Consider the following 15,716-nt stretch of genomic DNA (forward strand, 5'->3'; position numbering starts at 1 on the left):
CGTACAAGAAAGACACATTAAGGAGACACCGCACGTAGCATTGAAATGGAAAAGCAAAACCTTCTGCCATTCCAAGAATAAGTGTGTTTTTCTACAAAAGCAGCTGCACGCACCTGTAATTACCACACAAGCAGGTGGCTGTGTGTCATGGGAACTTCACACACTTTGATTTGATGTGTTGCTCCGACACTTTCATCTTTGCAGGATTGGCAGCTCAGTTTCTTCTCTAAAGCTGAGCGTTTCTTTTCCTGTCAGCCATGCAATGTGTGCAGTACTTCAATAGATATAGTATTCCAAAACTATGTTATACAAGCACGTGATCAGACAAATCCAATAGGCTGTTGCTTATTTTCTCTACCTTTCCTTTCAAATCTACTAATAAAATGCTGTGTCATTGCAGACATTAGGCCATACAGCTTTTGGCATGTGCATTTTAAGAGACTGGGCATCTTGAACAGTGAATTATCAAAAAACCTGTGACAAAACTGACTTATATACTTCAATAGTTTGGCTGTAATATTTTAATGTCACCACAACTGCAGAGTATGTTTTACAATTGGTCAGCAGTTAAGTCAAAGTATAAGTGCAACACTGTTAATCTGACACTGCAGCTTTTTATAATGCCACACATACACTATGCTGTATATTTAATAAATCCTCTTAGTGTTAGCAAAGCAGTGTGATTGTTTTTGTTGTCTTCTTACTTTACACAGAATTTCTTTGAAGTTGGTCGTATTAAACAATAAACCTGTCATTGGCTTTTAAGTAACACTGGCGTTAGAAATTGGATAATAACAGCCGTATTCTCTACCTGAATCCACATGTACAGTACAGTGATAAACGTCCTCCCTGGGTTTTCAGAGGTGTGAGGTAATGCAGGATTATTGTTCCACGTGAACCCCGGGAACACTCCAGGGGATGATGGGTTTAGTGTGGTTCTCTCAGTGGGGATGTAAAGTGAAGATGAGCTCTCGCAGTATGCTGTGGACGCCCCGGGACACGATACACTTCAATCTTCCTCCTCATTGTGCGGTGTCACTCAGATTACCACAGCTTCACACTGCAAACAGATCTGAAGTGAAAAGAGAGAAGACGCTAAATCTCTTCTCACTCACAAATGTCAGTGTGCGACGACAAAAAAAAGTCTGAAGAACACACTTATTCATTGTAATCCTCTTCTAAACAATCCCATTTGGAGAGAAATGGAACAAAGATTGACGCGCTAATGAAGCGGAGGAGCGCGGCTACATTGTGGAGCCTGAACGTAATCTGCCGCCTCCTCCGCCGACACGTGTGTTCCCGTGTTGTGGGTCGTTCCACTTCTCTCCGTGCAAAACAGTTGACCTTGGCTCACATGCCTCCAGGTGGGATCCACAGCATACTGATGAGAGTTAGCTCGGAGGAATGCTACGCTGTGGCTTTCTGTGTCAGCGAGGGCCTGTCTCTGATCTTTACTACCAGCGCCTTCTGCTGCTGCTGCGGTTCAAAACCAGACGCTTTGTTTTCATTCACGGCACGGGACGGCCCCCCCCCCAGCCGACGGGGTCTAGACGGGCGAACGCCTGCTGGTGCTGTGAGAAAAGTTCAACCGAATAATGAGGTATCAATAGAATTGACGTGTTCCTGCAGGGAGGATCAGCACTCTACATGTGGAATCTGAAGTAGTGTGCATTTGGTTTGGTAATGCAGAGCTACACAGGTGTATCTGTTGACTAATTCCACAAATGGCTGTCTTTCTTTCTTTATGACGAACAAACATCTCACGAACCAACAACACGCTATACATTCTTTATTATAATTTGAATAAACAGGTGACCAGTGCTCTGTAGCCACCAGAGGGGGTGGGGCAGTGTGCCTTCAGCCTGCGGACCAAGTTGAACATGTCTTCTTTTACATAGCTATATTAAGAACAAAACAAATAAATGATAAAATCTTCATTGCAGTTAAACCAAGTAGGATGAAAACAACGCTATTTAACTCCCCTCTGCACCATAGACTATTTATAAAAGCTTCTGCACACAATTAATAAAAAGTGACTATGTATTGTTGAACTGTTTGAGGAGGACTCACTAATGACGAGGATTAATTCTGAATCCGTTCCCGAGCATTAACACAGGACAAGAGAACAGAACATTCCAAACAGGCAGGTTTACACTGGGCACTACGCTAGTGTCTGTCTCGGTTCCATCCACAGTCGATGAGTGTATATCGTCCTGACCTGTTTTCTTCTCCTTGTGTTTCCAGGGCGTCTGCATCATGACAACAGCCTTCCTGCACTTCTTCTTCCTGGCATCGTTCTGCTGGGTGCTCACAGAGGCCTGGCAGTCCTACATGGCAGTGACGGGAAAGGTTCGGACTCGGCTCATCCGCAAGCGCTTTCTGTGCCTGGGCTGGGGTAAGTCGGAGCAGCATGTTTCCCTAAGCCGCTCCCATTATCTCCCATTATGCCTCACGCTTGTATTCTCTCAAGGTCTTCAGTCAAGGTGTCTTCACAAGTAGTTTTTCTTTTTCCCCCGGCCCGGCGTTCTCATTCCGTCCTCAGCCAGATCTTCATCCTATCTGGTCCTTTGTTGTGATACTTTTGAGCTTTCTCTCGAGGGGCCGGGTAAATGGGCCGGCCTTGAGGCAATGGTAGCGAGCGGCGGGCGGGGGGGGAAGCGTTGTGAGACTGCTGGTGTGGCTCTCCTGTAGCAGGTTGCAATGACCTTATGTCTGATCAAGAGGGTTCGAGTCGAGCATTTACGCTGCAGCAGGAATACATTTCATCTGATAACCCTCAGAAACCAAGCTCGGCATAATGTGAAGTTGACAGAACCATAAAGTCACGGATTTATGGACTGGAGCTCGGTGCGTGTCGGAGCTGTGGGATTATGCACGGTCACAGACGCTTTGGAGGAGCTAATGTTCAGTTGTTCGTAACCTTAACCTGCAAAAAATCCACGTATCACAGAGGAAACGATTGATTATGGTTGATCTTAGATTATTACGTTCCTGCCTCCCACACTTTGATCCCTGTGTGCCTGCACCACACTGGAAAAAAAGATGAAACCAGGAGAATTACGCGTCAGGTGGGAAATACGCACATAAGTCAATAACCACGTTATAAATATCTGTAAACATTTGAATTGTTTTCCTCATTTGATAAATGTCTATATGAATCCTCGTCCAAAGGGTTCTGTCTCTCTTTCTTACAGACTAGTAGAAATCTCTCCTTTAAAAAAAAATCTATTTGATTATGAAAGAGCCCACACTCATTCTTCCTGTTACCTAGCAACAAACAAGGCTCTCTTAGTCATTGCAGTGCCAGTGCCTGCTGCAAAGAAAGAGAAATGGACAAAAGCTGTTCCACAATCACATATAGATAGAAGAAACAGATATAACATACACTTTAATGACAAATAAGACGGGCAGCATTTTGTTGTGTGACCATTAAAACGCGTTACATAATATCAACATCGTCTTTCCCATGGAATGGAATGGACAAAAGATAAAAACCAGTCTAATCCCCTCCAGATTTCCTCTTGTGTTTAACAAGGACAGAAGACAAACACACAACTGGTTTCTCTCTCTGTCGTGCAACACACGGAACCTGTTGTCTCTTAATTCAGCCGGTTTGAACTGCGGAGCCTCCACCAGGCGGTGATTTATGACGTGCTTGTGTACACTCGGCACTCTTTACCTCCTCAGCACTGCGGAGAGGATCTGGATGGCCACGGGGTCTTTGCCTCGTGCCTCCGGGAAACTGATTACATCAATAGCACCTGCCTGCCTGCGCCACTCGGAGAGGAGGGAAGGGGAAAAAAAAGCGTTGGTATTCCGAGCACACTGTAGTAAGGACTGAATCCATTACACAGATCTATAATGAGGAGCAGTACAGCAAAAAAAAGATTCCGTCATAAGAAAAAAAGGTGCGGAAGGCGGTGAGATTTCTAACAGAGCCGGTGTGGTGTGATGTGATGAAATTTCTGGACATGATGCGCCCGCTGCCATTTTGTCATTGCAGAGAACACACTGTTCTCCTCTGCCATTCAGTGTAATGTTATACAGAATGAAATATTTACATGCACGTCGTTTGATCATATGCTCTGGGACGACGACTGTCTGGTGTCATCCTGCAGCTTCTAATGGAGAGAACCTCGTTGCACTCTGTTTAATGACTGGAGGGCACCGAGGCCGACTCCCTCTGCAGATTTATGGATTTAGTCTCTCACTTCTGACAGGCAACGAGAGCTGCTCCAATAACTATCGATTGTTTTCTTCTTCTTTTTTTTTAAGGGTTACCAGCTTTGGTGGTTGCCGTTTCAATGGGATTCACCAAAACAAAAGGCTATGGGACACCCTTATAGTAAGTTTTCAATTTTTGTTATAGACATATTTGAATGTATTATTCAGCGCACATGCAGCAGGAGGTTCATGGGAACACGTTAAATTTGGTGATTGAATACGCGTGCGTTGGCTTACTCTCCTAAATAGCGCCATAAACAAAGTCCCATGAACCCAATCAAATTTCAAAATAGCACAGCAAGACCCCAATTTCGACTGAGTTGTATCCCTGCTGGAGACCAAGAGCATAAACACTGCTTAAAATCTCTTTAGCATTTTATTACCCTGTGAAACTTTGGAAATAGAGTTACAGCATATGGCACATCTCCCCTGACAGTCAAGGGAAATGCAATTGTAGGCTGGTGTGCGCCATTAACTTGGATGTTAATGCCTTGGTGGGAGTTAACTGTTTTTCCCCTGCTTCGCCTGCAGCTGTTGGCTGTCTTTGGAGGGTGGGCTCCTCTACGCCTTTGTTGGACCTGCAGCTGCTGTTGTTCTGGTAGGTTTCAGTCTACACACGTCCAGCTTTCTACTTTCATATACCGAGGATACAAGGGAAATGTAGGTTTAGAACAGAAAAGAAAACAGGCCTCCGCAAAGGCCCAACAGTGGCCTTATGAAATCACATTCAAATTCACGAGATACAGATTTTGATGTGGATATCAGTCGTCTAAGCATGCTGGAATTTTTTCAGCAACAAAAATGTTGAAAAACAGGGACAGTATGTTTAAGAAAATGGAAAAAACCTCCTGGATGTGCCCCCTGATTCAGATCCGCATCAACATGTAAGGAGTTCTGCTAAAGCTCCACCCCTCTACACAATTTCATGGAAATCAGTTGTGTAGTTTTTCTGTTATCCTGCTAACAAACAAACATAAATGTATACTTAACCTCCTTGATGAGGGTTAAAGGACAATAATCATGTTAAAGCAGCAACAGGAGAATTTCATCTTGATTCACAAGACTTTGCATTTCTTCTTATTAATAATAAACTCCAACATTTTACTGCTTGTTTTCAAATGACAAGAAGCTCACAGACAACAGAGTTGTTTTAGTGATGGTAAAGTATCAAAGTGATACAGCTGCAGTGTGTTATCACCCTATGGAGGAACACTCTGGTTAGAAAGTAAAAGTAATGATCATATCCCATCAGGCAACAGGCTCAAGCTGTGAGGTGATCAATTATTAACGTGTCGGATTTGTGCAAAATCTAATACACTGGAGTCTTCATAATGATCTCGTCTTTACATTGTTTTAAAGAGACAATTTCACAAAAGAATGTAACTGAGAGAGGGATTTTATTTTTGAACCGTGGAAAACTGTGGGAACACGAGCAGAAAGAAAACCCTCGGCAGTGAGACCGAGCACCAGACTGAGTTGATACTGTGACATCATAATCAAATGTGCCGCCCAAACAAAGCGTGTCGAACAAAACGCACCCAAATGTATTTGTATGAATAGTTAATGAACTCTTTGCCTCAAGCCGGAGGGATTTCGAAATGGCCTCTCATGTTTTAGAGAATCTGATGCGAATCTCCCTCGGTTTTTACACAAGTGCGGTGCACTGCTAATAATAGGGGAAGGTGCCTTTGAGAAGACGAGTGCTTCTTGTCAGGGAGATCTTTTCTCTTAAGGCTGTGGTGCCGGGCTGAGTGGGCCGGGCATGCCTCATCCACTGGCTGAAATGTCACAGAGATAGAAGCTGGAGGTCAAAGCTCAGCGTAGACGGAAAATCTGAAAGAGAGAGAGAGAGAGAGAGAGAGAGAGAGAGAGAGAGGGTGAAAAAAAAAGAAGATACACCCGCGGGATCTTGACATAAATCATCGACTACCTACGGAGGATGTCAAACAGAGAAATTAAAAGAAATATCCCGCATTGATTTTGAACTGATCTTGTTGCCGTTGATTTATTGAAAAGTTAATATTCCTTTTCGCCTCCCCCATCGACAGGTTAACATGGTGATCGGAATCCTGGTGTTTAACAAACTGGTGTCCAGAGACGGCATCCTGGACAAGAAGCTGAAGCACCGTGCAGGGTATGACAGCACGTCCTTGTTAGTACCCCCTGCTTTTTCTCTTTTTTACTCTCAAAAATCATGCAAAAATACACACGTGCTTTGAATTTTGTCTTGTATACATATGGAGATTGAGACCCTGTTTTCTTTCGCTGCTGAAAGGAAATTAGAGGTATAAACATAAAGAGGTCAGATCTCTCTCGGGAGCAAAACACGGCTCTGTAGTTTCTCTGGCAGAATCAGTCCACGATCTCACGAAAAATCATCACGACGCACACACTTTTGGCGGCCTCCGCTTGTTGCTGATATGACGGGGTGGGTTTTAAAGTCGGGGTAGTGGCCGTGAGCGTTGTGTGTCATGCTGTTGTCTCTATGTCCCACAGACAGATGAGTGAGCCGCATACAGGATTAACTCTCAAGTGTGCCAAATGTGGCGTTGTATCAACAACTGCTTTATCAGCAACTACAGCTAGCAATGCAATGTAAGTGCCTGTCAGTGTCTCTGAATCAATAAGACGATGCTACAGGGAGTCTCTGCATGTACAACGTGTCCACCTCCACCATTTTAGAGCCCGCTCGCAGTCCGCTGCGTCGTTAGCTGATGTTCCACTTGCATCCACAGGAGATTTGATGTACAGTGCAGGAACATCTGCTATTGTAAACACGCAGTGCTTGTTTTAAAAAGTAAATTTAGCACATTATTACCCGCATGCACATTAAAGCCCTTCTGTTGCAATGGAGTATAAAAAGGCTGTGATGCAGATTGCACTCAGAGGTCCAGACATCATCGCGTCTTCACTGTTGTTTTCCCTCTACACAATCCTTCCTCCCCTATTTGCAGGGCGTCCCTGTGGAGCTCCTGTGTGGTCCTACCTCTGCTGGCGCTGACCTGGATGTCCGCAGTGCTCGCCATGACGGACAAGCGCTCCATCCTCTTTCAGATCCTCTTCGCCGTCTTCGACTCGCTGCAGGGTTTCGTCATCGTGATGGTGCACTGTGTCCTACGGAGAGAGGTAGAGGAGGCTTTCTAGTCATCCGTCCTTCCCCCTGTGGGTCTTTTATTGAAAATGTTGCAGAGACGAGATTGGCTAAAGTCACAAACTACTCCCTAAACACATCAAGTAGCAATTTTTCAATCAGGATATTGTATCTTGAGAGATTTTGCAACACTCCAACACTTTTTTGTGATATGCAGTATTCAGGACATGATGAAGAACTGATTCCCCCTGTGTTTAGGTGCAAGATGCTTTCCGATGTCGGCTGAGAAACTGCCAAGACCCGATCAGCGGTGACGCAACAGGAACCTTCCCTAATGGACATGCTCAGATAATGGTAGGCACAGTTACCCCCTATTTTCTGTGACAAGATCCTCTGTAATTTAAATAGACCTAATGTTCCTGCACGGTGATGAAGGGGTTTAGCAAGAAAGTTTGAATCTCTTCTTGGCCGTGGTCTTTCTATGTGGAGTTTGCATGTTCTCCTTGTGTCTGTTTGAGTTTTCCTCCGGTACCCCGACTTACTCGGGTCATGCAGATTGGTGCTATGTTCCTATCTACATTGTCCAATAGGTGTCAATGTGAGTGTAAATAGTTGTTAAGGCCGGCGCATGCTTCTGCGTTTTCAGCGGCCCGCAAGCGTAAGAGCCCTTCCGGGCCCCTTACGTGTTTACGTCTCCCTTCTTCCATGCTTACGTGCGTCCCCCAATTTTTCTAACTAGACGCAGAGCTCCGCAAGCCTCACGTAGCCGGCAAGGCTGTGATTGGTCTGCTAACTACATCCTTTCCGGAGTCGCATTTCCGGTTTCAAACCACGGAAGATTTAGAAGAACGAATATGGACCAAATAGAAGAGCACTTGGCAGAAGAGATCCGGAACTATGACCACTAGTATAACCCGTCACTGACTGGCGGATTTGTCCGCCAGAAAAAGGCTCTGAGGATCCGCTGTGGCGATGTAAATAAACGTCTCTTCTTCGTGTGTGGCACTAAGAAGAGCCGACTTTGACAAAAAACATTACTCTGCCTAGTGTTCTGGCGGGGAATTGCTTTGCTTTGATCAACGCTTGGAAAACCATGAATGACAACAAGTCCTGCGTCACAACTGCTTGAAATGCCGCAGTCGCCGTTGCAGAAGCATGCGCCGGCCTTTAGTCTGTATGTGGACCTGTTCAGGGTGCACTCAGCTTCTCGCCCTCTGTCAGCTGGCTCCATCTGATAAATAGATGGATGGACGGATAATGTTCCCTGGTTATTTTTAAAACACATGCACAACCTTCTGACCTTAACTTTACTTGTGCTCTATATGCAATGTCTGAAAATGTCTGCATTACTCAGTTCAATAAGTACCCTTGTTTCCCATTGGTTTATAATGTTCACGCCTTTGTGAAGCTGCAATTACATGCAGGGTGGATGCTCGGCCCTCTGATAAACGGCATGTAGTTTCCTTTGGTTGTTCTTGTTCAGGCCCCTGAGCCCAATCCTTTATACCTCTGTGATTGAACCCGGCGTCTATGTTTGCCCGTGCGTCGTCCCTCTCATTTCCTCTCTCGGGGTAATGGCACCAGCGCACCCCCGCCTGACCTTTGAAATGGGACACTGGTTCTCTTCATCTAGCATGACAACACCACCGGCACACCAAAGCAATGATCTGCGATTAGTATTCTAATGCCCCTCGGAGTGAGGTAGTGTTCATGATAACAGAATGGTGTCCCCCCCCCACCCCGTCACCCCCCCCCCCCCCGCTTCAATATAGTCATTAGCAAAATGCACAAAACGCTTCCCAGCTGCTGCATCTTCACTTTTCCCCCCCATTGATGTTTTGTTGATACATTGTTAGGAGGAGCACAAGGAGAACAAATGACTGCTTTGCATTTTTCTTAAGCAGTGAGAAATAATGATATAAATATGGGCTATTGATCCTCATCTTGCAGCTCTGGGTTTGTATATACACGGTAAAAAAAAAACACTGACCATTTGATTGTCTTTTCTCTACAGACGGACTTTGAGAAGGATGTGGACATCGCCTGCCGATCAGGTAAACAGATGCTGTCTTATAATTATTATCATGAACAAGTGGCTCTTTTACTTTTCCTGTGAAGGAAAAAAGAAAAACCCACCAAAAAGAGGTTAGACAGTAAAAAATAGATTCGGTTACGTAACCACCAGCAAACCCCACAGGAGTCTTTTCACAGTTACTCAAACACTGACTTTAATCTGAGAGCAAAACAGTAGAAAGAAAGCTGCTGGATGTTCACTTCACGAGTCGGCTTTACCGCAATAAACGGCCTTAATAGATTTAAACAACATCAACTCTTCTCGTCATCTGGCAGTCGTACGCATAATTATGTTTTTCATTAACATGTCAACGCCGACATAGATAATGTGCGTAGGTGTTATGTGTCTGGTTTTTGGGAGGATTGTTTTCATCTGATGCTGAGCAGAAGGGAAACGTTTCTTCCCGATTCCTTCATCTTGTTGTTGTGTACGTGTCCCATAAATATGATTTCTTTCATCAAGATCCATGGATGATCCCCTTTAGAAATTGGTGATCTCTATCTGGCAATGTGAAAGAAAGTGAAAAACTATTCTTGGATCTGCCCCCTGATCTGGAGCCACAACAACATTTAATGGCTTCTTCCTTGGGTCATTCCCCCAGGCCTCCATGAAATTTCATGGCCATCGTTTTTTTGCGTAATCCTATTAAGTAACAGACAAACAAAAGCAGACAAAAACAGTATCCCTCATGTGACTAATGGTGTCGACTTGCTCTTGTCGTGCTCTGACCCCAACCAAACCATCCAAAACCAACAATAACCAACAGGGAACAACGGAGCAGACCAATTATTCACAGCACAAAAAAAAACACAGACTCCTCTAACCCACGTTCCCTTGACACAAAGAGACAGGTGTCATTTATAAATCATGAGCAGATTCAGGCTGATGTCAGAGCGGCAGCCAGACAGAAATGCACTTCACTGATAAGTCCCTGGGCTGAACAGAGGTTGCTTACAAAAAGGGCAGAGACAAGGACCTGCTGTGTCACCCTGCAGAATCAAAAGTGTAAACTTGGATCGGACTATTTCTTCAGTGTGAATACCACCAGACTCTGAGAGTTTAATATGACACTCAAACAGAAAAAAAGGGCTTGAGGTAACAGATCTTATTTGTCGTCTCCTTGCAGGTCTTTAGTGAACAGACAGTATAATTCCCACTGATTCATGAGGCAAATGGTAAAATGCAGGGAGGGGAGGACAGGATGTTCTTAACGACAGGGTATTTATGAATATAGGGATTACAAGGTCGTCACCAATCACTAAATTAGGATTAGCCGCATCCTGAATAGCAGTGAGAATGATTCAGCACTTTCTCACAGTCCCATCCTCCAGAGATACCTGTATCTGTTGTTGTGCTCCTGTGTATAGACGTAATGTCAAACTCTACACATCCACAGTTATTTGCTCTGTCATCCCCATCTTCGCTCAGCAGAAATAAATCCTCTGGGAATTGACTCATATTGATTCGGATTCTCTTGTTCTTTGGGTCATGTGCTGGATAATCTCACACAAACGATGACATTACTTTCATTACTGCGGAATTCCCACTAATCCTTGTATCACTCTGCCCCGCAGCACTCCACAAAGACATGGGCTCTTGTCGCGCAGCCACCATTACAGGCACCCTCTCCCGCATCTCCCTCAATGATGAAGAGGATGAGAAGATCCCCGAGGGCCTCAACTACGCCACGTTGCCTGGCAACATCATCTCCAAAGTGATTATCCAGCAGCCCTCGGCTCTGCACATGCCAATGGGAGTGGGTGATCTGAAGGAGCAATGCATGGCCGACGGCAGCGGAGACATGCGCCGCGCCGTTTACCTGTGCACCGACGACGCCATGCGGCAGAGTGACCAGGACATGGGCGGCCACGGCATGGGCGGCCACGGCATGGGCGGCCACGGCATGGGGGGCCACGACATGGAGGGCCACCCGATGCAGGGTCAGATGATGGAGACGGACTACATCGTCATGCCCCGGGCCTCGGCGGCGTCGGGTAACATGCCCACTCTCCTCAAGGACGACACCAAGATGAACATCACTATGGATACGCTGTCGCACGAGAGGCTGATGCATTACAAGATGAGCCCCGATTTCAATATTAGCCCGTCAGGCATGGACCACATGAATGTGAACCTGGAGCAGCAGTATCCCAGCGCTCCGGAGCAGATGCAGAACCTGCCCTTTGAACCCCGCACGGCGGTTAAGAACTTCCTGGCGGAGATGGAGGAATCTGCCGGGCTCTCTAGGAGTGAGACAGGGTCGACAATATCTATGAGCTCCTTAGAGGTACATATGCTCCTGTGGGTGAAGCGCAGAGGAGACAGAGCTGCGATCAACACCACACATCTAAAAATACACAATGCATGTCTGGAAATGTGCGTAACTACTTAATAACTTCATACCTTTATGTTTTACCCCTACAGAGACGAAAGTCGCGATATTCCGATATGGACTTTGAGGTACGTAACGATAAACGTTTCTTGCCATAGCACATGCATCTAGCTTCTTCTTTTCTTTTCTTTTTTTATGCAGAGAAAAGCCATTTTTTGCACTTGTGTTTGTCATTTGATTTACTAGTACTTGTTGTGCCTCTTAAGCTTATTGGAGTAACACAGCCTTGACTCAACTGAGATTTATTGACATGCTGTGTAGTTAAGGTGAAAGCAAGGCTGTCAACTGACAAACAGGGCAACAGTCCTCATCTACATTTTGCCCTCCGCCATCTCCTCCATCCATTAGCTATACGTTGATTTCCAAACTGTATGCTTTTAAAAGTCATTTGCACATTTCACATCTGATTTTACCACTGGTTCCAACAATTATTATATTGGCTTGCAAACACATAACTTTCAACCCCCTTTGGCAGATTTTTTAGCATTTCCTTTGCATTATTAAATCAGGCTTTGCTGCATTTATATTGTACGCTCGGTCAAAGTAAAGGAAACATGAGGCTTCTGGCAGCTGCTCTTGGCGCGGCGAGCATTTTCCGTTTTAGCTGAGATGCACACCGACCCTTAAAATGGAAGATTTGTGCCAAGGCTTGATGATAAGGATTTCCCTTACCCCTACAAAACTCTAAAAGGAAATTTGTCACTGGAGAATTATGTTGAATCTAGATACTGCAATTAAAACAGTCCGAGCTTTCAGCGTCCCATCAACCGAACATTAATTACCCCGGTGTTTCCTTTATTTTGGCAGCGGCTTGTATATTTATGCAGAGACACACAGATTTGCTTCAAATCCTGGCCTATAAGTAAACCACCATGACACTAACAAATTGATCAGAGTTGGAGGGGGTGGAGAGGAAGATGCATTTCCATTATTGGCTGTCAATACCAAAGCAAAAACCCCTTGCCATTGCAGAAAGTCATGCACACCAGGAAAAGACACATGGAGCTGTTCCAGGAACTGAATCAGAAATTTCAAACCCTGGACCGATTTCGAGACATACCAAATATGGGCAGCATGGTGAGTAACAGGAAAACCAGAGGGGGGTTGCTGTCGGCCAATTAAAAGAGAGAGAGAAAGAGCAACATCCAAACACCCTATGTAGACATCCGGTGCAGGACACGTAACGTGTGATTGTGCAAATGAGCGGCTGCGTAGCTGAGGTATTCATGTGGAAGTGAAGCTTCCTATAGATGGAGGGCCTGCCAGCAGCTGGCGGGGGGGCAGTGAGGGAGGAGGCAGCCGCCTTAAAAGCACCGAAGCGTCTTTTTTTAGCTCCACAAGGCCAGACTCAGGGAAGAGAAACCTTTGGTAACCTTGTTTTGCGATAGAGTGCACCCATTCCAATGCAAGGCCACGAATGCACTTTTGTTTACATGCACATTTATCTACTTAGCAACTGCATCATCTTCTTTCCATTAATGCATGGCAGACTTTTGAATCTACCGGTCGCTCTCCTCTTACTCTTTGCGGGGGGGGGGAAACTTTTTCGTAGCTGCTCTGGAAGTCAGGCGAATTACGACAAAAACATTTCCCTGACCTTGCCGCAGATGAAACAAAGTCCCAGAATCCTCCACACCTGACTGGAGCTGCAGACGATGGGGACGCAGAGCTTTACTGCCCCCCCTCAGACAATCGGCGATGTTTTCTCTATTGAACGCAACAAACAGAAATTGAGCTGGTGACCAAACACGGCCAGACTTTCAGACAATGTCAGCTCCTCCGCGTCTCCCTTTTTTTTCGCTGCACGTAATCCTCTTTCACTCACATTTCAATCACCCCTACTGCACAATGCAATTTGAGGCCCGTTGCTAAGTTACCAGTGCGAGTTCTTTTGTGTCGAAAACGATAACTACAGTACACTCACACTTCCAGCTTTTTTTCTTTTTTTTACTCCCCAAATGAATGCACTGCAGAGCTGGCTGCAGACATTAGGATCCATTTTGTATTCCCTGACTGGGAGCAGCTCCTCGCCCTTATTTGAAATAGTGTCTTTGGGACTGTCAATGAGAGCTCATTCAGATGAATGGCTCATACGTGAAGCCCGTTTAGTGCACCGGTCACCGAGCTTGGGGGAAACCCGACTGCTATGACTCAACGTAAGCATGTTCACATTTAATACACTGCCATTATCTTTTGTTATTTGATGCTTTCCACAGCATTAATCCATTATTTTCAATTAGCAGTGGGTAGGAATTCATATAATGCCTGTTTGAATGAATTGACCTCACTGCAAAATAGTGTTTTCTTTTGTGTGTGTGTGTGTGTGCGTGTGACAAAAAAATAACATTTTCGCTCCAGAGGTTGTCATGCCACTAATATCACACCCCACTGGCCGTGTTCACAGGACAAGGCAATGCCAAACAAGAACCCATGGGAGAGCTACAATCCAGCCTGTGAGTACCAGAACTACGCCACTATGAATGTACTAGCATCTGACCCCAAGGACTCACTGGAGATGACGGCCGCAGAGTGGGAAAAGTGTGTCAACCTCCCCTTAGACGTCCAGGAAGGAGACTTCCAAACGGAGGTCTAGAGGGGCGGAGACGGGAGGAGAAATGCAAACTAGGAATGGAGGAGAAAGGGATGTATTTTGCACTGAATAAAGCAACAGACTTTTCTAACAGCCTTGGCAAACATATCTGGATAATACGAGTGTGGCAGGGACATTATGTGCCAATACAACATAAGGACTGAGGAGAGAGAGAAGAAGAAAAAAAAGAAAAAGAGACAAAAAAAAAAAGGGGAAAAAAACATCAGTGTTACTTTTTGTATTCTCACTAGTGTACTTAGTGTGGGGCAGCCTGGTGTACAATATTTACCATCATGTGTTTCAAATTATCTGTTGAGGAATCGGCTAAAAAAGAAGAAAAAAAAAGGTAATCTCTCGAAAAATGAAAACCTCACGAAAAGCAAATGACATGCCATGTCGTCCCAGCTTCGTCGGGTCCAGTTTTGATTTCCTAAAAACTGGACCCGGGAGCACAATGTATATATTTATGCAGGTTTTTAAAAAGTTTATAACAGTCTGTTTGGCCATTACTACACTTTTTACTTTATGATATAAAAACATGGGAGGCAAAGAGGATTTTTTCTGTCATATTAAAATGAATGTTTGTCAAGCTACATTCTTCATTGCTTTAAATGCAATAAAGATAATACCCACTTTTATATAAATAATATATTTCACAACTTTAATACTGCAGACTCTGCTTGAAGGATCCCAGCAAGCTCTCACATCTGCAGCTCTGTATAAAATATTTAAAAACAGAAATGTTGTATGGTGTAAATAAACTTTTGTCTACATATGTTTTACTTGTGCCAATTTATTTTGATGAGAAAAAAAAAGATGCCAACCTGATCAAAAGTTATAGCGAAAAATGTTAACATTTGAAAAGGAATGTAAATAAAAGAGGAAATATGTTCGTACTGCTTCAGAGGTCGTGTCAAGTTTATGTGGTTTGTCGGATGTGGGATGAATTGTTTGCTGTGTTTGAGGAGAATATTTGAACGTATGGAATCAAAGGATGGGGATGTGACTATGGAAGTTTTATAAATGGTGTAAAATCTGAACTTCCAAGAACAAAAGACCATGAAAATTCAACTTTTTTTCTGCAGGTTATCTTAGCACAGACTGGATTATGTCTCCCTCGCACCTCACGTCTCATCGCCAAAGATAATTTCTCGGGTTAGGAGGTCGTTCCCTCTGTGATTTAAGCCTCAGGTTTAACTGCAGCTGAAGGTCACTACTGGAAACTTTCCTCACTCGCCTCATAAATCCAGCCCTGTATCTGATTTCTGAATTTGGATTCGAGCTCCCTAAACGGGTTTGTGCACCTCCGGAAGCTCCACCTGATAATATCAGGGCCAGAGAGGGT

The 15,716-nt window shown here is 44.7% G+C and overlaps 1 protein-coding gene across 1 annotated transcript in view; it reads left to right on the top strand.

The window, feature by feature from the left end:
- Positions 1 to 14,374, top strand: part of adgrb3 (adhesion G protein-coupled receptor B3) — a 117,016-nt gene extending 102,642 nt beyond the window's left edge. Inside the window, exons 19-30 of the mRNA XM_061087441.1 lie at positions 2,245 to 2,395; positions 4,276 to 4,345; positions 4,756 to 4,822; positions 6,273 to 6,358; positions 6,721 to 6,819; positions 7,179 to 7,350; positions 7,574 to 7,669; positions 9,330 to 9,369; positions 10,964 to 11,676; positions 11,814 to 11,849; positions 12,754 to 12,858; positions 14,186 to 14,374. Of these exons, the coding sequence (XP_060943424.1) occupies positions 2,245 to 2,395; positions 4,276 to 4,345; positions 4,756 to 4,822; positions 6,273 to 6,358; positions 6,721 to 6,819; positions 7,179 to 7,350; positions 7,574 to 7,669; positions 9,330 to 9,369; positions 10,964 to 11,676; positions 11,814 to 11,849; positions 12,754 to 12,858; positions 14,186 to 14,374 (1,824 nt within the window). The remainder of the gene's footprint in view (positions 1 to 2,244; positions 2,396 to 4,275; positions 4,346 to 4,755; positions 4,823 to 6,272; positions 6,359 to 6,720; positions 6,820 to 7,178; positions 7,351 to 7,573; positions 7,670 to 9,329; positions 9,370 to 10,963; positions 11,677 to 11,813; positions 11,850 to 12,753; positions 12,859 to 14,185) is intronic.
- The last annotated feature ends 1,342 nt before the right edge of the window (positions 14,375 to 15,716 follow it).

The sequence above is a fragment of the Limanda limanda genome, chromosome 15, assembly GCF_963576545.1.
Source record: "Limanda limanda chromosome 15, fLimLim1.1, whole genome shotgun sequence".
In the NCBI taxonomy this organism is placed as follows: Eukaryota; Metazoa; Chordata; class Actinopteri; order Pleuronectiformes; family Pleuronectidae; genus Limanda; species Limanda limanda.